General features: G+C 40.8%; 1 protein-coding gene across 3 annotated transcripts; it reads right to left on the bottom strand.

The window, feature by feature from the left end:
* Positions 1 to 3,088: 3,088 nt before the first annotated feature.
* Positions 3,089 to 22,752, bottom strand: efemp1 (EGF containing fibulin extracellular matrix protein 1). 3 transcript variants are annotated; one of them, XM_020648087.3, is made up of 11 exons: positions 22,588 to 22,752; positions 21,878 to 21,981; positions 21,677 to 21,722; positions 21,229 to 21,519; positions 8,783 to 8,905; positions 8,531 to 8,650; positions 7,018 to 7,137; positions 6,787 to 6,906; positions 5,815 to 5,941; positions 5,535 to 5,727; positions 3,089 to 5,142 (listed from the first exon to the last, which is right to left on the bottom strand). In XM_020648087.3, exons 2-11 carry the CDS (start codon positions 21,956 to 21,958, stop codon positions 4,981 to 4,983), a joined length of 1,383 nt encoding a protein of 460 aa, XP_020503743.1. In that variant the 5' UTR covers positions 21,959 to 21,981; positions 22,588 to 22,752; the 3' UTR covers positions 3,089 to 4,980. The 3 variants fall into 3 exon arrangements, with proteins under 3 accessions (XP_020503743.1, XP_020503744.1, XP_065815757.1); XM_020648088.3 differs by having other exon boundaries at positions 22,598 to 22,750; XM_065959685.1 differs by lacking the exon at positions 22,588 to 22,752 and adding an exon at positions 22,471 to 22,495.
* Positions 22,753 to 23,607: the final 855 nt, after the last annotated feature.

Here is a 23,607-nt window from a genome sequence, read left to right on the forward strand (position 1 = left end):
TCCCCAAGCATACACATATGTGCACACATGGACTGTGGTTCTGCTAATTTGTTTGGCATGTATATTTTCCTGTTAGCTTGAGAGTTTCTTGAGTGGCGTGCGTGCATGTGTAAGTTTGTTTCCCCGTCAGTGCCCTCCTTTGCTTGTGCCACCCTCATGTGACACTTTCTGCCAGTGTTAACAAGTGACCTCATCTCATTATGGCTTTCCGATCTCAAATGCCATCCAATAAACTTCTCATTTCTCACCTCTTCATGCACTCTCTCGCTCCATTAAAACACCCCTTACCTTTCTCTCTGACACACACTCAAAGAGAGCTAAAGACAGGCAGAGGAGAGCATTGATTAACAGCACGCTATGAAGTGACTGTGCGACATTTCTCTGTGAGAAGTGATTCATCATTTCAGTTTAAACAACATTTAGGTAACGCAGGCCCTGCTTTCAACCCGGAAAAATCCATTTATGTAACACTGTTGTAACACTACACCAAAGATTAGAACATTGTCTTATTCTTGGGTTTTAGTGACACATTATTTAGGCCAAACTTTCTCTTAGGGATGAAAATGTTGGTCTGTTGCTCATTTTTTGTGGTGTGTTGGTTTACAAATATTGTGTGGAATATGATGACATTTTGTTCTGCAGAAAAGCTGAACTGTAGACTGATTGGATGTCTGTCAGTTCTAATTTACATGCAACATTGTTTGTCAAATATTTGCATGTAAAATGTACCAAAAGGCACAAGCCTCACAAACACAGATGAGAGGTGTTCAGGCAGCTAGCAGCTCCTATCTCTCACTCCTATCTCTCGGGACGGCCTTGCATATGAAGCTGTTTTAGACAAAGACTAGAGAAAAGAAGAATAACACAGCCTACTCACGGCTTATTTGGATGTCATGTAAGTGTGTTTAAATCCTGGTCATTCCGTGTCAATTTATGTGCAATACAAAGCTGAGTTAACCAAAGCGAGCTAACATTAGCCTGCTAACAAAACAATGCAGGAAACAGGTAATTGCAGCTCGAGCAAAGGACAATATTGTCCGCCGCTTGTGCTTAATGGTGCTTAATTATGATGCGTTCTAATTCATAACTCCTTCATGCAAGTTGAGAGGAGTTGGAGGTGTGCCCAAACAGCAGTTTGTTTTGGTTTAATGCTGGTGCTCAAGGGCGACATCTACTGGATCAAAAAGTCACACATTCTTCCTTTAATTAGTAGCTGCTCGCAAGCTGTAGCTTACCTTAGCCTAGTGACATTAGGAGCATACTTTTTGCTCTGGATATTATAACAAAGAAAATGTATGCGACTCATTCAGACACTCGTCTTCTTCTTTCTCCTCATAATCCAGCAAGCTTAACAATCTGAAGTCCTCCACACATTCTTTGTTCCATAAAGATAACAAAAGTTAGGTAATCAGCTGATTAGTTCACACACACAAACACACAAACTTTTGTTATTTCACTGAAAATGAAAGTTCACATTTTTGTTTCCTCATTGCCAAGACCAACTCATTTATGTTGTCCCACACAGGCTTTCCCACTTTCAACCAATCAACCAATCAACCAATCAAATGTCCAAAACAACAGCGGTCATCGCAGATCACCGCAGGGCTTCTGGAGTTGGAGGTTGGGTTTTGGTAACTGTAAGTGATTTTTTGACTGTATTCTTCACATAAAACATTAAATCACAGTAAGAAAAAGTTTCATGGGTAATTCAAAAACAGTTTAAAAAACAGAGCTATATTCTCTTTATGCTTCACTAGAAAAAAGGATTGTTTTAATGAAACTTCTGTATCACTTGTAAGACAGCAGCAGAGCAAACAATAGTCAATTCAATTCAAGTTTATTTGTGTAGCACGTTTAAAACAGCTTCAGCTGACCAAAGTGCTTTACAGACTTTGTCTTACTCAATGTTAACCTGCAAAAATCTCTAATCTCTAGGCTTTATTACAGTTTACACAATTGGGGGTTTCCTGGTTGGTTAAGCTTTTCTAGTCTTCAGCAGTGTATCTGTAGGCTGAGGAGATTTGTAATGCAGGTGGAGTACATTCATTACCTTAGGGGAATAACAAACCTGACCTCTAGATTTATTATGCAATACAAAGAACAATTACTTTACTGTACATGAGGAAATCACTGTTTGCTTTCTGACAAGGCAGTGTAACTATGATTGTTCAGTACAGAAATCTCTTTAAGATCAGATATCTGATAACAAGTTCAGATTAAAACAGTCAAAAAAGAGGGGCCGTTATTGCGTCACTGGAGTATTATGGGGAGGTGATGACACGGGGCAACACAAACTCAACTCACTTAACTTTTTTTTTTCTTTTCCAAGATCTTCATCCAGCTGTTGCTTTGATCCATTTAATACATCTTACAGTGATCAATAAAACGTCTTGCTACATCCAGGGATGTTAAGTTAATGATCTTCACCGTTTCCTTGAGTGGAATATAAATAAATAAAAATAACATGAACCTCAAAATGCAACTCTTCTTAAGAAGTTCAGCACATGGGTGAGTCACAGAAAAATTGGGTGAGCAATGTTTTCTCCTCGGGGTTGAATCATGCACAAACAGCAGAAAAACACAGAGTCCCAATGAAGATGGGGTTAGGGGAGCAATGACACATAATGTATCATCTTACAAGTCCCCACAGTGCTTCGACTAAAGCTCTACACAGCAGAATGATTGAGTAACAACTTACCATAAAACCACTCCCAACCAGTTTCACATCTAAATAAGCCATGTGTGTGAGTGTGTCTTTATGTGTGTGCAGGCTTCACATTTTGTCCCTCAGCACACTATATGACTACATCCCCTCTGGAGCTCTTTAAATAAGATAGATATGATGGCTGGGGCATCATGTTCACTGCATTTATCATGGCTATATTCCGATGAAATCATCCTCACCTTTTCCAAAAAGCATGGAAAAATCAGCGAAGCATTTCACACGACTGCTGCGATTTCCAGTCAACTGTAAATAAAGTCAGATCTTGTTGCAGCGCTGCACTTCTGATGGGAAGTTTTTACACATTTGTTGTTGTTTTTTTCTCTTTTCTTTTAGATATTACAAATAAATAAAAAAACACCTAGCCCCATTTATCCATGAAATTTTATTCAACAACATAACTTTTGCTCTCAGAGTACAATCAATACAAGATACGTATGACAAAATAGACTTTAAATAGAAGCGATAAACATTAAGGCATTTTAAAGAAGGAAGTTGACAGTCTCGATAAGTTTAGTGTACATTTTTTTTGTGTTTATACCTCTAAGGCACTACGGCATGCTCACTGCTGTAACCACATAAAAGACCAAAGACATGGAGAACATTTTACATGTTTAAGAAAAAAAAAAAAAAAAAAGGTGACAATGTTTTGGTTTTTATGCGGTTTTCAGTGCTGTGTGTCTACAGTGTGAAGTGTTTCAGAAATATGCCAGAGCAGACACGTGGAGTCATGAAAGGCAAAGCAGGTAGTGAGAGATTTTTCGTTTGGCCAAAAGTGTGGTGGCATTGTATTAACACTTTAATAATCCCCTGTGTCACACATGAACCAGCTACAGGGGAAAGAGCTGTAATTATGTTTATCACGCAAGCCAGCCTGGTGCCAGTGTGACTTCTAGACTGGGACCGACATTAGAAAGCCGTTCCTCGGGAGAATCAAAGTGGCACCAAAGAGAGGTTGACTGGCAAAGGTGTGTTGCGAAAGCCGTCATTTCTCTGTTAATGCCTCTGCGACGCAGGGATGGCATCACAGAAACACATAAAACAGCTCGACCACGCATTAAAACTCCTTCTCACTCTTTCCCTCTCTCAGTGGTTCACACTTTGACTTTCTTGCATGCATAAACAAAGACAGGGACACACACTCACACTAAACATCCGCACACACATACACACAGATTTTTTTATATAACTCGGTATGTACATGACTTAACTCCTGTGAGTACTCGGACTCTCTAGGACTCTCTCAACTTACAGACAAGTTCCCTCCCTTTACACTTCTGAACTGCTCTGGACTCACAGGAAATTATTACTCACGAGTAACTCTGTACAGAAACTTGCACTAACAGTGTCGCGCAGCAGTTTTATACTCGACATTTATCAACAGAAGCGATGATTTACATGGTCAAAAGCTGCTCATATTGGATATTCATCATGTACATTTCTATAAAAAATATGATTTCCCTACAACAGAGTGTTCCACTGATGCAAACAGATTATAGTACACAGTTTTGGTTTGTAGTAAGTGATAATTGTACGTAATTCTGCATCAAAGCTCCATCACAGGTAGGAAATGTGTCCACTGGGAATCTTTTCCTGAGTGCCACTGCACTGCCATCAGTTGTTTTTTTCTCTGAAAGTAGAAAACAACCACTTCAAGTGAAAACCCCGCTCCCTGCATCTTTCTTATGTTCACTTCAGGCACTAAAAGTGAGACACATTTGAAGTCTTTAGATTTAAAGTTTAACTGTTGAAGCAATTGTGAGGAAAATGTATTTTAGAGGCCTATTTGGACACACTCTCTTCGCTGGTCCTGTACTGTACATATGTGCTAATGTATGTGTGAACTACTACAAATACATCGCACATACATCCTAGTCCTGCTAGTCTACTTACTAATGGTCCATATTGCTTTGTAAGTTATTTGTACTTTGTAAATGGAGTCTTTTTTTAACAGTTTAAATCTTGTCAAACACAAAGCCTGTTTTTTCAGAAACTAAAACCCTTCATGGTGATGCATCCCAGGTCCTCTAGAGAAAAGCTGCCCAGTGGTCACATAACAGTGTGGACTTGTCTGCTATAAAAAAAAAAAAGAAGCCTATTTTAACTGCTGTGCTGCTTTATGAGTCTGGCTATGTCAGCCTATGTTATATGTGGTATGCATATTGTATGAAAATGAACAGTATGTTTTGCTGGCATCGTTTGTGTTACACTGCTGTTTGTTGAACCAAAGTTATTTAGGCCGCTGGTAATTGCGGTGCTCAGAAGGCGTACGGCCCGACTATGATGGTGAGCCGCAGCAGTGAGTTGGAACGGTAGCTCATTGACAGATGTTGAGTGATCATCTCCAGATCCACCACATACTCCCTGGGGCCAGTCAGAGGCTTGGTTAGCACCAGCATGGCGCTCACATTGCTGGAACGCTGCAAGAAAATAGGATCACACAATATGTAAGTATGTTTCTCTACAATTTACCAGTGACAAGATGTATTTAGTTTAAAACCAGGTTGGAGGCATAGCATTATCAACCAATGTTTGTCTGCTGTCATTAGCATGTAGCTTAACCCACACAGAAGCCTCAAAGAGTTGTTGATTATCATTTACAAAAGGTGGGGAAAATATTATTTTAACTAAATGTTTAACAGCAGCATGTAAGCAATGACATTGTGGGCATGGTTAGCATTCGTATTTTAGCTCCTAGCTTCATCCTAACAAAGTTGAAATGATGTCTACAGACTCTTGGTCTTCAGTGCCAACATTACTGACACCCTCCCCCATCTTTTTAAGAACACAAAAAAACATAATTGTCACTTACACGTAGGAAAAACTCTCCTGCTTCATTGCCAGCTTTGATCCTGAAGGTATTGTGTGTGTTGGCATAGATGTTGGTGGCCTGAATCTGGAAGACGTCCGCTGGCACCGTGCGCTCTGCCTGGATGCTCATGTATTTGTAGACAATTGATGGAGGAAGACCAGTGCACTCTGCCTGAGACCGGCAGATACAGCGACTGCAAACATACAATTACAACAATCTCTATGAAAAAAAAGCTGCTTTGCCTACAGTGAAACTTAAGTACTTGATAATGTTTACTTACTTTTCAGAGGTTTTGACGTAAGGCGCCTCGCAGGGGTTTCTGGGATAACAGCGGAAGCCTCCGTAATAGTTCCAGCACATTTCATCATCTTGGCAGTTATGGGTCCCCGTCTCACACTCATTTATGTCTGGTGATTGGCAGAGTGACAGAGAGGGAGAGAGAAAAAGTGTGAAAAAGAGTCAAAAAAAGCATTGGATTACAATGCAAGTGTCCCCCACGTCCAAAAAACACAAAAACTCTAAACGCTTGATGACACAGAGCTCTGAAAACACGGTCAAAGTTCAAGAGGAGTACCATTTGGGAACAGTGTTTTCACATTGTAACTTTATTTCTAACAGCTGTGGAGATGCAAAGAAACACAAGAGGGAAGCCTGCACATTTGTTGTTGAGGGAAGCCCCCAATTCAACCCCATACAGGCCTAAATGCTGTGCTTTTCCTGCTGCGTGATGAAAATAACCCCATCAAACGTGCCCCAAACCACAGGGCTATTTCTGGCACAGCAACCTGGATTCATCACCAAAAGGTCCCTTCATGGTTCCCCCTGTAAAACCTGCACCTGACTGAGGGGGGGGGGGAGAGGAAAAAATAACAGCTCCCTCTTTGAGCGAGTGCCGGAGCTTCAAATAAATCCACTTCAAGAAACCATCATTTTGCATATAAATTCACAGAGGTGGCAACACAAAGTTGCTGTGTTGTTTATGTTGCGTATCCGTTGCACTTTTCCATGATAGTAACCAGGCTGAGAGCGGCTTTCATCCCTACTTTAGAGGTAGAATAGATGATGATAGCATGAATGATTTAGTTATCTTTAAAGAGCTGTTAGAGATAGATAGGAGGGTTGGAGGAAAGGAGGAACTTTGTTGTGTCTATGAAAACAGAGAGGAAGAAATAGATGAAAAAAATCAACTAAAGATGGATAAAAGAAAGATTTATGGAAGGATAATGCAATGGATGAAGGAGAACTGTTGTACCTTGACACAACCGGTTTCCCTGGAGCTGATATCCATCTGGACACTCACAGGAGTAACTCCCCGGGCTGTTGATACACTGGTACTGACACATGTAGCTGGAGAAGCTGCACTCGTCAATGTCTGTACAGAAAATATGAAAACACATAAATATGAGGGCAAGAAATGTGATAATTCTTTGATCTAAGAATGTTTTTGTCACTACGTTTTTTGAGTGTTTGCATGTGTACCCACCTTGGCATGAGACGGAGTCCTGTGCGAGCTCGTAGCCCTGGTCACACTGGCAAAGGAAGGAGCCAATCAGGTTGTAGCAGTGGTGCTGACAGGGACTCTGCACATCACATTCATTCACATCTGGAATGAAAGACAGTCATATATCAATGATACACAATAAAATAATTCTGGTTCTTCTTTTTATGTGCAATTTATGTGCAATTTCAGATTATAACAAATATTTAATGTCTTCCAATCTGTTTTCAACCATGACTTTCACAGCAATTGATATGATGAACGCAATGTTACCATAACATACCAGACAGCACAGTAACTATAAATACTTTCTAATTGGCTCATTTATTTCCAATTTGCAGATTTGGCTTTCCCACTACAGATTCAAGGTGAGTAAATAAGAGACGCAAATAAACACATGTAACAGCAAAGCTGGAAGGAGGTTGAGGGTTTTGATGGATTTCTATAATTTTTCTTTATGATATAATCTGTTCTCTATTACAGCACAATAACTTCCTTTAGCTTCAGCCAAAGATTTGATGTGTGGGTTCTCATGATAGGTGAAAGTTTCCAGGCAATAAAAACACTATTTATTTTGTTAAGGCATAGCTGACCTCAAAATATCTAGATGGTAAATGTCCTTGAGCTTTTATAGCGCTTTTCTAGTCTACTCAAAGTGCTTTTTCACTGCATGTCACACCTACCCATAGAAACTGACTGTCTGTATGTAAATAGACCATCAGAAGTAAATTCATACACACTGATACGCCCCAGACGAAGCAGCGTTTAAGTGTCTTGCCCAAAGACACATGTTGCTGCAGGAGCTGGGGATCGAACCCCCATCGAAACAACCGACTCAACCAACAGGGCCAAAGCTGCCCTATCTGCATCATGAGAAAAGTAAGTAAGGAGCCAAGCTTGGTAGTGTTAACATGCGACTTTGGAAGCTAAACCTGAGCTGACGTCCCCTGAGATAAAAAGCTTTTGATGTCTACTTTTGTTTTTTACATGAGTGATCCTGTCTTTCTTTCTTGTATGGATAAAAGCACCTCATTAACAGATTTTGAGCAATATAACTGATGGTCACTAACATTTTTATGTTAAATCACAACCACAACTGTTAAAGTCAGTCCGGCAAGAGTTTATGTGGATATTTATTTGACACTAAATGCCCAACAGCTTGGCTACAAAAAAACCCACTAATAAATTAGTATCACACAAAAGGGAGTGATGTTCCGAATATTGAAATTTCACACGGCGGTGGCGGTCGTGGGCACCAGGCTGCAGGCCGTGTGTCGATAATAATCAGTAATGGTTATGAGAATACCAACAGCGATGGAGTGATACACCACTTAAGATTCCCAGTGATGTTTTTCTCATGTATCGGCACTAAAGGAATGCGTCTCATTAGCTTGTTCAGAACTAACTGATGCATTAAGCAAAAATAATTATCTAATTTGATACTGTACACTTAAACACTCATGCATGCACACATGGGTTATGGTTTTCAGGGACTTACCCACACAGCTGTGGTTGTTGCTGGCCAACTTGTGACCTGCGTTGCACTCACAGTAGTATGAACCCTGTGTGTTCACACATCTGTGCATGCAGTAGTGGGTCAGGGCACACTCGTCTCTGTCTGCAGGAACACACAAACACATACACTCGTTAATATGTGGGACGTAAAAAATCAACCTTTAAAAGGGGCTTTTTCAAAAGCTCAAAACAAGTTTTAATCATAGAAAGAGAGGAGAAAATGTAGTCTGCTCACCTACACAGTGATCTCCATTCCTCTGGTAACCTGGTTGACACTGGCAGATGTAGGCACCTCTGGTGTTGTAGCACGTCTGGTCGGGTCCACATGTGTGTCTACCTGTTGCACATTCATCTATGTCTGCAAAAAAAAAACACACAGGAAAGAAAAATCCCACACTGAGAGGAAGCTGCGTCAAGTTAATGCCTTCTGTGTGCAGGAACATATGGCAGACAAAAGCAAAGCAACATGTCTGGCTGTATGCACTCTGTGATCTGTGATGTAAGATGTGTGAACTGTTTTCCACAAACAGTAGAAACGTGTGATCCCTGACACCATCACATCACATCACATCACACACGTGGGCATAAACACACATGTTCACACAGAGGGCAGGCGATTAAATAAAGAGGGCTTTTATGCAGCAGCTCCGGGTGCAGGGGAAACACAGATCCTATCTTCTACAAACAGGACAGCTCCTTAAAGGAGGGAGTGTGTGTGTGTGTGTGTGTGTGTGTGTGTGTGTGTGTGTGTGTGTGTGTGTGTGTGTGTGTGTGTGTGTGTGTGTGTGTGTGTGTGTGTGTGTGTGTGTGTGTGTGTGTGTGTGTGTGTTTAAGAGAGAAATAGAACTCAACTGATAAGTCTTGCGCTTTCTACCTTAACGCCCCGGTTTCTCAACAGCCATCCATCAACCCAAAAACACACAGATCCGGACACATGCACTCCCTATCCCTCATCCTATCATGAAAACGTTATATAACATGATAACTGGTGGATTGATGACGCATAGAGGAACAAAGCTTCTGCCAGAAAGATGCTACATTGCAAAAAGTTTTGTAATTCTGTGTAAAAAAAAAAAAAAACCTACATCGTTAACCACTCACCAAATGAATCACTGGAAAACTCAAAAGTTAGCGTCAACATGTTTAAATAGATTAATACTGTACCTACAATAAGAAGTGAAAGTGTTGGGACCATGTGGTATTGTGAAGGTTAGTGTTTAAACTAGTGGTTTAACCTCCAAAATATAAATATAAATTAAACTTAAGCAAAAAAAAACTACTTTAATAACAGCAGTGAAAATATTCTACGTTTAAAGTAAATCCAACAAACACTTTCTCAATTTTGGTTTGGCTTATTTTTTAGCTAAACTCCCATCTTTCTCTTTCTCCCCCACACACACTACAAATATGCCCATACTGTACACTCTCATCTCTGTGGGCCCACCAGCAGTCCTCTTGGGTGGTCTGACACAACCCATCATATGCAGACAGCCAGTGGGCATCAGTTTAAAAGCATGACAGACAGTTATCCTCAATACCACACACACACACACACACACACACACACACACACACACACACACACACACACACACACACACACACACACACACACACACACGCACACACACGCACACACACACACACACATACACAGAAAAGGAGGAGGGGAGCTAAGATTTTTTTGTCTTTTGAGAGATTCCCAACCAAACCAGGTCAGAGTGAAGAACCAAAAGTTGTACAGAGATAAATAATCATATTTTTTAACAGTTTGTACACCCACACACAAACTAAAAAAAAAAAAAGAGAATGGATGATGTTGGTGGCAACAACTTGCTTATCGCTTATACCAGCAACTGGGATGCTAATTGCAAAGGCGGTGTTTGTAAACATGGAGGATAATGAGGTCGAAGAAGAGGACTTGCCAAACAAGCTGCATTGTTTTGGAAGTTAGCATCATGAACTGAATGATAACTGTCATTTGCTGTGTGCCTAATGCTAAGCTAGCTACAGCAGGCAGGTAACGGTTAATTAGTTTGTGTATTGTTGTTTCCATAGTTAGGCAAGACAAATTTGCTTTAACCTGATCTAGTCAGTGGGAAAGTTTGTTTTTTTGGCTGAACACTGAAGTGATATAAATCCACAGATATTTTATTGGATCATGACACTGTTTTTTTTTTCATGTATTTGATTTTTTTTTCTATTTTTAATGTAAGGTATTAATCGTGCTTGCATTTTACATTCAGTCAGTGCACTCATCTTCTATATCCAAGGTAATCCAGTCTTATTTTTTTGTATTATACATTATTCTTTGTCGCATCATTGTTGCTAAATCACTTATCACCAGCCCATCCCATTCACAAATCCATTGTGCCACTGCTGTATGTCAGTCCCATAGTCTACTACAGGATCCAGGTGCACTGAGGGGGACAGAAGGGAAACTATCTTTGAGGAAAAAATGAGAAGATGGCTATATAATGTGCTTATCTGCATGTTCACAGTGATAAGGTGGACTCCCTACATTAGGGACAAAAGCGGGGCTTGAAAGAGAACAGGTGCAAGACACATACAGAGAGGAATGCACAGACAAGGCTTGTTTCTCACTGACCTGTTAAGTAAAGGACAGAGATAAAAGCAGTGTTGATCTAAGAAATCTACACTCTGATGTGGCTTGAAAGGCATCTGGGAGAGTGCACCAGCAACTAGCAACAAGTGTCAAGAGAGAAACCAGATGCTTTGAATACAGCAGAAGAATCAAGCCTTTGGATACTAATCCACCTGCAACAACCCGGGGGGCCTTTGTGACATGTCTGTTAGATAAAAGCTCTACATTTCAGGCTCTCTGTGAGTGGTAGACATAAAACATCCAGAGTTAACCTCTTAGGTTGAACATTTTAACTTGTCCGGATGTGAACAAAAGATTTCCCCATGAGTTTTGTAAGGAATCAGGTACACATATACATCTACAATCAAAATGAATTGTTCTGGGTTCACCAGACTACTGTACATCTGTCTGCATGGCAATATCAGTACTGTCTGAAGTCATCCCTTCATTAATCAGTTCAAATGCAGGTCTTATGTGCATGCCAGGGCACTGCCATTCCTGTACTAAACATAATGTGGCACATATACCTCCAACATGTTGACACAGCAGTTGGCCTCAGAAATAAGCAACACAAGCCAGATAGTCTGTCAGAGATAAAACTAGAAAGAAAATTCTGTTTACATTGGAGCCTGAACCATAAATCTGTTTGGGGATATTTCTGAGCCAATATTGACGGATCACAAATATACTAGTATTTGTGTATATTGTTTCCTATATGCCAAGGTTTTTTAGAAAACATTTCAGAGATAATTTGTGAGTGATTGAGAAATGATGCATGACCAGAAAAGCATGCTTTTAATCTACTGTTAACATTACTCTTAGAACTGTCTACAGCACATGAAGCTCAGATTGACAGCTGAACAGACAGTGATCCTTGCTTGAAATGATTGACACTAATAATGATACATGTTCTGTAAGAAGTTTGTTTAGTTCCAGAAATCTTCTGAGTACCTTTGCCTTGTTTAATTTTGTACAAAATCAGTGCACAATCCAGAATAGATCTATTTTCATATCGGCTTCAGGATATCGGCCGCCAGACCAGTGATGTTTGAATTTTTCACTTTCTTATATAAATGTCAGCCTCTTCAATGTAACATTGGTCTGAACTTAAAGATTATACAATCCTGACAAAAAGTTTGAATGAATGCCAAGAATCAGTTAGACTTGGGGAAGCATCAGTGAGATCTTGTAAATAACAACCACGCCTACTTACTGGATATTTTAGGTGATTCATTGAGACTGGAAATGCCCTGCCCTCTGGCATTAGATTTCGACAACACAAGTCTGAGATTCCTGTGTTCCTGAAGCCGCAACAGTGCCAAGACTGTGATTCCACTGAAACGTTATGGTTTTCCTGACAGAGCTAAAAAAAAAAAATCAACTTTCTTCAGGCATGTCATGTCTTAAAATCTGTAAGTAGCAATGCTAGTAAGCCAATGTTAAGCAGGTTTCCCATTTATAATTGTAACCCTTTTAGTTTTCTGTGTTAGCATGATAATATTTGCTATCTAGCACTGACAAAACTTGATGTGAATGTTTACATTTTCACCCGTATTTGTTCATAAACTAAACACATTTTAATTCCAATCTTTGCTATTCATTCGAAGAAGCAGCTTCTTAATTAACAAGATTGCAAGGGCGTTCATTAGCTAGGTATATTTGTCTGTCCCCAGTTTTTATTTTAATTTCTGTACTGGTTGGAGATACACAACCACAAGTTTAAAGAGATTTTTAGTAAGAAAGTTTCTCCGAATGCTAATGGCGCACTTTTTATTTAGACAAAATCTAAACCAGAGCTCGTCAGCATATGGCTGACAAGATTTTTCCACGAATCAGCTCTTGATAGCAACATTTTTGGGCAATTGACTTAGCAAAAAGGTGCACTTGACTTCAGGTTAAATAAACTGCCATTAGTCCGACAACTGTAACGCCACTTTTGGCATGGAAGAGATGCTTTTGGCTCCCTGGAAGACTATAAAATCATCAAACAAGAAGTTGCTGGTGCAAGCAGACATGCACCAAAAGTCTCCTTCAAAAGAAGCAGATACAATTAACTGTCATGGAAAGAAGATACTGTACATGGCCAACTATAAAATGTTTGAATGCAACCAACAAAGTGATGCCTCTAAGGTTGTCCTGAGTATGGAAAAGCCAGAGTCATCCACATTCCCTTCAAGAAAGCTTGGAGAGCGCTAAATAAAAGCACATGTGCTGTATGGCATCCAAAGGTTCATTCACGGGAATATCTTGTGGTAACTGCTACTTTGTCACTAAACCTTTAAGTAGCTGCCAACACAAAGTTCCACAAGAGTTTGCGTGTGTACAAGTGTGTGTAAGTGTGTGTGTGTGTGTGTATGTGTGTGTGTGTGTGTGTGAGTGCGGGTGGGGTGGGAGGGCATCCCACACTGGCTCGATCTTGGGTCCCATAAAGTTCCAGAGCTTACAACATGCTGCAAAGTCCATATAGTTTACATGGGAAAACAGATTTTACGTGACAAGCCATCAAATGTGATGATGTGTTGCGTGTGGAGGAGAAGTGACTCTGTTCTCTGAAGTCGTTTTTTATTTTATTTAACACAGCTTAGAAGTTTCTTGTAAGAGCGAAGCTGCGGTAACATGACAGAGGGAGATAAGGCCGTCCAGCAGACGAGTGGAAGATGTGAAAGGAAAAAATGAGGAGAGAGGGTGGAGGGTCCTTTTTTTTTCAAACAAAAAAGGGCTTTCTAAGATTTGAAGTTAGATTTACAGCCGTGTGTGCTTATGTGATGTCAGAGTTAAAAACTCCTTGCTTTTTAGGGAGATTAATTCTAAATGCCTTGTGGGAGTTGGGGGAGTGACGGGGGATGGCGGCAGCTCAAAGAATGTGTGTGTGTGTGTATGTGCTGACAAATGGGCGTGTGTGCATATGAGGTCCTGTTTTAGGTGCTGGAACATTAAATGGTGTTTTTTTTATTTTACAGAAAGCAGGGATACATTACGAAGAAATATATGTTTGATGAGTATGCACGTCCAAAACAGAGACTGAAATCTGTTTGGCCTGAATTCAGAACAATGTGTTATTTGCCCCAGATTTATACTGACATGATAGGGCTTGTTGTAATTATCACTTCAGAGCATTTAGTCTTGTTTTCACTGAACCACTGCAATGGAAAGCCGGAGCTGTTCCAAAAAACAGTTGGAGCCATCCTGCTGTTGGACAGCGTCTCTGTTTCCCTCTGATTATTGGATAATTCAATCTTTGGGAAAGCAGGGGGCAAGAAGTGTGATGTTAATAGTCCATAAAATTTCACAATGTCAAATTTATTCCCATGTCATACTGTACACTAGCACACGAGCATTCGGCTCTCCTTAACCTCAAGGACCTTAATATTACCCCAAATGGAAACTGCACTGAAAGTTGATTGTGTATATTTTTATGCTGTTTAGTTTGAAATGCATCTTGAACACCAGCAAAAAAGGAATGGTAGTGTTTCCCTTTCAAAGTTATAGTCTCAACTCAAAAGCAGATAAGAAATTGATCGATTCAACACACTCTATTTCTATACGTTTTAGAACATGAAGTATTTCCATGCTCTTGCTTTTTTGCACCACTCCCCAAGATTCCCCTCTCATCACTCGCATTGTTCAGGAGGAACAGGAGTTTTTAGTCGTGCTGACACCCAGAAACTGATTTGTGAGTTTGTTCCACACTCTTCTAAAGGTCGGGCAGAGTCTTGACATTCTTGAAAATCCATCCAGTGTGCCAGCTACATTCCCCACTGATAATAATCCTTCCTGTGACTCTGAAAACATCTAAAAAAAAATAAAAAAAAGTCCTCTTATTCAATATGAAGAAGATCAATCTCTCCGTACACTTGACATTTTATCAATAAGTATGTAGCCATTCAGGGCCTTAAAAGCCAAATTTATGGCATGAAAGGAGTGAAACCTGTACACACAGACACTGAAGAGAGGAACTATGAGGTACAGAGACCCTGAGATTGCATGCAAGTGTCAAACAGCTGAGCGCAATAGTGATTTATAGCAACACTGTGTCCCTTTCCATCATGAGGTAAACGGAAAGAGCAACACATCAGAGGAGGAAGCAGCTGGACGTTGCACAGGCACCGACCTCAGAGAGAATAATAACAACAACATTAAGCAGTAACACTAAGGACGCACGGTAAAGCTGCTTCCCGCCCTCTATGCCATCATGGGCGTGATGGCAGGGAGAGGGTAGGTGCAAAACAAAAGAAAAAACAACAACCCAAATCTGGGTCAAAAGATGGGCTCACTGCAGGATGGTTGGGTTAAATTAATAGTCTGAAAGAAACTCTTGTGTATTCAGGGAATGCTTTAATTTTTACTCTAAAAATCTTTTCTTCTTTTTAGATGTAAAACATTGATATGGCCTTAGAGACACTGATGTAAAAAAATACATACAGTTCTAAAGAAGGAGCATTAAAAACATTTCTCTATCGGCAGCTGAGGAGTTGCAACATCAACAGGTTTTCTGGCTCACTTTTCAAAATGGAAATATAAGTTTTGAAGCCAGAAATCTCAGCAACGTTGACTCACAAGTACAGACAATAAAACATGACCAATACAGTATTTTTGAAGCAAACTTTGATCACAAACTAGCTTAAAAATAGTCAGGGTAATGAATTATTTTCCATATTGTTTCTTTTTTTTCAACACAAAACAAAAAGACAATAAGATATCTGCAGTAAAAAGAAATCAATGTGGAGAAGAAATTGGTCAGCCAAGTATGTAATGGAAACTTTGTGTCATAATCAACACAAATCTGGAATTTCTCATTTCTTGTGAGTTGAGATATTGGCAATCACTTATGATAAGCTATGAGATCGTATCAGACGCTGACTGATCTGTCAAGTTAACAAGTCAAACTTGATATAAAACTAGCCAAAAATCAGGATTTGGTCTGTAGTTAATACACTTTTAAATTTAATATTCCATATTATGGTTATTTAACAAAGAAATTCAATCGTTATACTTTTTTTTTTTTTTTAAATAGGAAATTATAAAAAACGTCAACATGTGCTGATATACACGTGTTCCATGTTCACTATCTCAGCGTACAGTGTTTGCATGCTAACATTTGCTTATAAGCAAGTCCGGCTTTTATAAGGAAAGTTTTTGCAGGTATCGTAATCCAAAGTTTAGGTTCAACAACTGGTTCTTGGTTTTTAAAAAAAAGTTAAAATTAGTGTATCAGCATTCTAACAACCAGAAAAGGCTACTGGAGGGAACCTGAAGTCATTTCCAACTCATGGTGGTTTCACAACAGTGGGTAGTAAACAACATCCGTTTAACAATTTAACTCTTTGTTAACAATCAGTCATCTTCAAAAACACCTACAAAAGGTGTATAGCCTACGTAAGGTAAATAAGAGCTCGTATATGAAAAGAAAACATGAAACTCAAAACAGGTGGCTGTGGTTCAGTTGGTAGAGTCGTCGTCATCTCAACTGGAAGGTCGAGGGTTCGATTCCCATGTCCTGTATGTCCTTGGGGAAGACACTTAACCCTGAATTGCTCCCGCTGCTTCGTCCAAATGGGATTAATTACTTCTGATGATCTCCTAATAGCAATCACTGCCATCAGTGTGTGAATGGCTTTGAGTGGTCAGAAGTCCAGAAAAGCGCTACACAAGCTCACGTCCATTTACGATGTAACACCACAGGAGAAAAGGACCCCAAAACACCTTCACCCACACACACAGTTGAAAAACTGTGACTCTCCATCCCTATTCACCTGTGACTCCTTTTTCTCCCTACTTGTGGCTGTGATTACTGCCTGTGACTTACCACACACACACTGTAACAACTGTAACATCAAATTAACGACAACAACTAGAGTAAAAGGTAACATGAAACATTTCCCAAAATATCCTGAGAGTGGCCACGACTATCTGTGACAAGTTCCATGTCAATTGGTTCAACTCCGAGCGGGCCACAGTGCTAAGCTATCAGACACATTTCAATCTCTAAGGAGCAGCTGAAATTCAAAGGCTCAATGATGCAACTGTGGTTGTTGAGCTGAAGCTGCAGGGTAGCAGGTGCACTGAGATGTGTGGTAAAATCACAAGGCACGAGGACAATCTGACAGTGAGGCTGTGCTGATACAGGACTTTGGAAATCATCAGTCTGAGCGCAGCTGAAAGATGAGAGCGCAGCCTGTAATAGGAGGGTTCAACATGCACAAAGGCCTCAGGTGTCTTTTTCTTTGAGTAAACCTAAACAAAGATGGTCAGTTTTCATCAAGCAAAGGCTTTGTTTTTGATCCCTCTTCCTCCTGTTGTGCAACAACATTTCCGCAGAATGTTTTTTTTGATTTGAGATCCTTTATACCCGGCTCAAATCACCTCAGTGTTAAAATGTTCCTTCCCTGTCCATGCAAATCTGTGTTGCATATCTGCCGGAGAAACAAACACTAACAGGATAACATCTGAAGGAATTTCCGGAAAAACTTCAATTGCTCTCTGTGCACCCTCACATCTTTTTTTTTTTTTCCATTGTCCTCTAATCGGAAAAGACTGGTGGCTGGGGCTTGTTTCTTCAAGTGCAAATGTCAGGATGAAATCACAATACGGGAAGCTCTAAAGAACGAACCGCAAAGGTCAAAATCCTCGAGTTGTTCTTGCTCTGCTCTCTGCATTCCTGCTTCTCACAGATCGATCCGATGCTTATCTGTCAAGGTGGTGAGTAATTCCAACCATCACAAAAGATGGGAGCAAACGGAAAAACAACAAACCAACGCTGACATTCCAGAGATATCCCTCCCAAGTGCATTGCATCTGCGTGGAAAAATGTTATTGCATGCGCTTGGCCTTGTTTCGGAAAAGTACACAAGTTCTCTGTCACACAGGGGCTTACCGGCCTTTATAGAACATACTTTAGGAGAGATTTCAGGCCTCTGTAGGTGAAGGCGTCCAGACGGAGCTGGAATTAGTCAGGCATGTAGGTGGTAATGTGGCCAACATGACCTCAGGAAACCAGACAGGTAAACAGGGATGGCATGTCTTTTCATGCCCAACACTGCAGTGAATGAGTGTCTAATTTAGAGATGAAAAAATAAACAGGTTGATCAGATATGTAGACTCAACTCTTGCAACAGAACTCCCGAAGTGTAAAACATGACATTATGGGGACGTGGCGTACAGGTTAGTGTGCGGGCGTCATGTACAGAGGCGGTAGTCCTCCAAGCAGGCGGCCCAGGTTCAAATCTGACCTGTGGCTCCTTTCCAGCATGCCATTCCCCACTCTCACCCTCCCTGACTTCTGACTCTATCCACGATGGAAAGGGTGTACTTTCAAACTTTTCTACTTCTTGTCAAATGTAAAGACTGAAATGTATCCTTTTTGACGGACAGGCTACTTTTCTAGGAGGACATGATGTCATCTCTGCTGGGTTAGAAGCTAATATCGAACACAAGACTACAAAAAGGCACTGTACAGTAAAGTATCTCTCAGTGTTTAACACAGTAAAGTGTGTGTGTGTGTGTGTGTGTGTGTGTGTGTGTGTGTGTGTGTATATGTTTGGAGTTGAGGGAGGTCATGGAAATGTGAGGCATCATTAAGTTGTCACACATACATGAAAAGTTCATGGTTTTCTCTGTGTGGTCGAGCTGGAGCAGGGCGCCAACGTCCCGCTATGTGTCAGTGCAACAACACACTCTTAAGCTCGGGTTCAAACTCAGGGCCGCAGGGATTTATAATGCATTTCCAAAAAGTCATCAAGGAACGGGAACGGATGTTAATTTAAGGGTAAAAGCTATCAGAATGACGTGTTTTATGTAATATTTTGTGGTTTTCTTGCTTGGAATCAGCAAAAAATATATATATATATATTAGTAAGAAAAAGCAATTTTTGCTGGAGAAACTGTTTTTGTTTTACAATTTCAGTTGTACTCTGGAAAATTGGCTTCATTTTTTCCAGTACGTTTAGCTGATCCCTCTTTTATTCGCCACACACTCAGCAGTAAGTCACCCAAAACAACTCAGCAGAAGCAGCACAACCCATGACGTTGGTACGACCTGGCTTGGTCAGTGCTGCTGCTCTTCTGTGGTTATTTAGTCAGTGTCAGCCTTCATCCTCCCCTTTACCCTACCTGACTCTGCACTCCAGGTTTCCTCCGCAGAGTGGTGAGTTAGCAAGGAAGGAGCCTGATGTAAGCGCTATTCGATACATTGAGGTTTCCTCCTCTCCCCCCCCCAAGCTAATGGGAAGTCCTTCGCTAGCAAGATATGTGGCTTTGCAGAACAACCTCTGTGTGGAACCAAAAAGAACAATCGGCTCATTGTGGCGAGTCAAAGGTAATGACAGAGAAACCAGAGAGTGATGTAAACAAAGATTATATCACTCTACCTGCAAAAAAAAAAAAAAAGACACTCCCACATTACGGCACGAGACGCCCTTCCAGTTAAAACTCAAATCATTTCAAAGCATTAACGCTGACAGCAACAGCCTATCTTTGTTTAGCCCATGCACTGCCAGTGAATGAATAAGTGTTTTACCCCTGCCAGCCTGCTTATGTGGTTACTTCAGCTGATATGCTGCCATGTTTTACACTCTAATAAAAGCTAATTGGTTCCAATTCAGAGAAACACATAAAGCGCCTCACACGGCTCATAAGCCCCAGGTGTAAAATCAAACTTGTTACTTTCACTGGAGTTGTGTGACCGCAGGCCTCACCACATGCCGCTGCCTATTGACAATACTTTCAAACCACCAAACACACATACTGTAACATTATGTATTTCCCCTTACGTTACATTTTCTGTGCAGAGATTTGTCTCTCAGGTGCAGCTGTGAACATCACAATGTATGTGTGTGTGTGTGTGTGTGTGTGTGTGTGTGTGTGTGTGTGTGTGTGTGTGTGTGTGTGTTTGTGAGGCAAAAATGTATCTTTAAACCACTCCCCATTTGTAAAGATCAAAGATGTCTTGCTGAAACACAGGGTCACACCCACACGATCTTGCGCAGCTACCAAAATCCCGACCGAGTCAAAGCCCAGAGAACCCCTCCTGTAGGAGGGAAGGAGCTTGCTTTGCCCTTCAACCACCAGACTACCTCAACACACGAAACAAGACACATGTTTTATGTCAGGAAGAAGCTGGCCCAAAAAAAAAAAAATCACGTTCTTAACAAGCAGAGTTTAGAAAATATTGCATGACAGAGAAGTCAAGCAGCGATGTGTTGTTAAACAATGGATGGCTGTCTGAAGTATGGATGAATGGTTCACATTTGGGGCTCTGCTTATTAAGCCTTTAAAGTCGTTAGCAGGTAATTATTAAATACCTGCCCAGTTCTGCAAGTGGCACATTCAGACACAGGTTTATATGCAGCAGCAGTGCATTTGGAGAAGTACGACAAACGCTCATCAGTGTAGTGCTCTGTATTGAAACTATGTTACATTGCATCGTCCCTATTAAAACAATAAATTCAACAGGACGCTGCTGTTCAGAATACAAAATACAAAAAAAAAAAAACAAGATATATTTTTCAAGTATGCTGCAGAATATCAGAGTACTTCTAATACTCATCACAATTTTCGTATAAAATGCAGGTATCTGTAATTCTCATGTCAAGTATTGGTTGCAAAAAACTCCCCTGGTTTCAGGTGAATTATCATCATTGTTGTGTGACAATATTCATGTATAATTGTGTGATGCTGACAGAGAATATCATTTAAGTCTAAGTTCACAAAATGTCGGCAATGAGTGTTTTCCCATCATGTATATTTTGTAATCACACGTGCTTTGGGGGAACTCGTCTAGGTATCAAAATTAGTATGGAGTGGAAAAAAATGGTATTAGAAAGTACTTTATACAAAAACATTATTTAGCTCATGTTAACCCTTTCAGTGGTAACACAGAGTCCAATTTATCCCATGAGGAGCTTGTCAGCACCCTTCATTGAGATAAAAAAAAAAAGAAAGACTGTCTATGTGTGTTAAAGCAGTAAAAAAAAAATTAAAGGATGCTTTTTCAAGCTACTTTGAAGATACAGTGGATCATCTTTACGGCCTCAGAGAGAGGAGGTGGAGTGATTGCCTGCCTGGGTGTCTGATCTTACCTCTGCAAAGGTTCTGGTCATCTGCAGTGAATCCGTTTGTACAGCGGACTGTCCGGCCGGACTGAGTGTTTCTCTGGTCGCCTGAAAACACCCGAGGGGGCTGAGGCTGAATTGGTAAGGCGGGAATGACAGGAGGGATGGGAGGGACAGCCTCTGGCAGTGGCACCTGCTCGCCCTCCTTGCTGATGTAGATGACGGCGCTCTTCGGGAGGCAGAGGTACCCACCAAAGTGGTTGATACACTGCATGCCTCCTTTGCAGGCATCGTCTAACAAGGCACACTCGTCGATGTCTGACACAGGAAAGAAAGAAGATGTTGTATACACTCAAATTATTTTAACTGGATAGAAGGAAATCTTCTGTGAGGCTGACATGAAAACTGATGAAATATGAAGACATTGTCAAACTCATCGGGCATGAAGAAAGGAAGATTTCATACACATTTTTACCTTTGCACTGCTCTCTGACTCTGTCATACTCATAGCCTTCTGTGCACTGTGAAGGACAGATGATACAACACATAATTCACTCCTCTAACATGTCACTACATACACAAAATAGAAACACAGACTCTTGAGTTTTACATCCGCAAATGAAGGTGCACATCATCTTTAAAGCAAGTTGTGTTAAGAAAAATTCTCTTCACTTACCGTGTATGACACTGGCTCTTCAGCCTCCTGAGAGAGGACATGAGTGAAAACCGCACAAAGACAAACGCAGATACCCAGCATGTCGACCAAACGTCGGAGCAGCACTGTAACGAGATGCAAAGAGGCACCGAGTGGATAGGAGCGTGCAAGATCATTTTTCACTTGACAAGCCTACATGTTTTAATACCAGTTATTACATCATTGATGGCATTGCTTAACGAGTCCCAACATCTCCCACTGCTGGCGTGATGTTTATGTTGGCGGCGCTCCAGCTAAATCTGCGACTTCAAGTAGGTGAAGTGTTTTTCTGCTGTTTTTTCTCCAAAAGGATTAGTGCGTAATGCGCGTAAAAATGCGTGCGTAAACATGCCCCTTGTGTGTCAGGGAAAATGAACGAGTCAATCAGCCGTCCAGAACTCGTATTTATTAAAAATCTGCTCATGCAAAAAAAAAAAGATATATACAACGTGTCCAATGCAACATTAGATATGGGTTGTTTTTAAAGCTGCCTTGTTTTAAGATACGGACACTTGCAACCGTATATATCCCGAAGGAAGCGAATTATATCATAATTAACTGCGTATTTTACTCACTTTATCGACACGAACTCTCCTAAAGCAACTCTTCTGTAGTTGTTCTCACCGATTTCTGATAAGATTGCTGATGTGTTGTTGCTTTGTCGTCTTTTTGTGTCTTAGCTTGCGACGTACCTGCGATTACCTGCGGATCTCCAACTCTCCTGGCGTGCTGAAGAAAAAAAAGAGGTCCCCGATTGTTGTTGTTGTTGTTGTTGTTGTTGTTGTTGTTGCAGATCCGAGTGCGCGTTGCGGACTGGTCTTGGGTTGGAAGTTAGGTGATGTTTGTCGGAGCGCAAGAGCACTGGGGATGAACATGCGGATCGTACAGTATGACATGCTGGGGGCGGTGAACCGGGCAGGTTGAGCTCAGTGTTCGTCTCTCACCGGGATGCAGGAAACCATCAGCTGGAGGGATACACTGGCTCCCTCTATGGACTGGCTGATAGTGTTGAAAAATTCTAATTTGCCATCTATTGTCAATTAGGTTTTAAACTTGTATCAGTAGAAATCGACGGCGTTATGTGAACCACAGTATCTCTGCCTGGGCTCGAAAGAACACACAATTGATTATTTAGTTCAGCAATATGATCGCCTTCACCGTGTCAGTGTTCATTAACAGACATGCAGAGAAGAGTGATTTGTTTCCTCATTTTAATCTGATTTAAACATTTACTTTGGAGGCAATCTGGAGTAACATCCAGTTTGAATACTCAAGGCGAACACTTCGTTACTCCAAGCTTGACCCCCCATGACTTCTTACGTTCTTCTTACGTTGTTGCATGCAGCACCTTCCAGGCTATGAGGGGCCTCCGTGACTTTATAAATGTATATGTACAGTAGGCTATGTGAGTGCAGCAGGTGGTAAAACCCAATCATGTGTTGATGGCATCTGTCAGTGAGCATTATATTAGCCTCTAATAAATTTTATGGTGTTTACAAGATGCCTGCACTTCAAGAACATCTGCTGAAATTGGCATGGCTTCCTGGATTTCCCATGGGTAAAGAGACTAAGTGATTGTGTGTGTAGGCATGTGTGTGAGTGTGTGTGTGTGTGCCAACAGCTTGCTGATATGAGTGGACAGAGATGGACTTGGCAATGCCTCTTTGGATTTTGACCTTTTAACCTGTCCTTAAAGTGAGTGGATGGCAGAA

The sequence above is a fragment of the Labrus bergylta genome, chromosome 10 (genome assembly GCF_963930695.1).
Source record: "Labrus bergylta chromosome 10, fLabBer1.1, whole genome shotgun sequence".
In the NCBI taxonomy this organism is placed as follows: Eukaryota; Metazoa; Chordata; class Actinopteri; order Labriformes; family Labridae; genus Labrus; species Labrus bergylta.

Bases quoted from the DNA above. Each gene is read 5' to 3' on its own strand.
- efemp1 (XM_065959685.1), bottom strand. The intron at 6,907-7,017 runs GTGGGTACACAT...TTTTCTGTACAG, and splicing joins GGACTCCGTCTCATGCCAAG to ACATTGACGAGTGCAGCTTC. The intron at 5,942-6,786 runs GTACAACAGTTC...GCCAATCACCAG, and splicing joins GGGAAACCGGTTGTGTCAAG to ACATAAATGAGTGTGAGACG.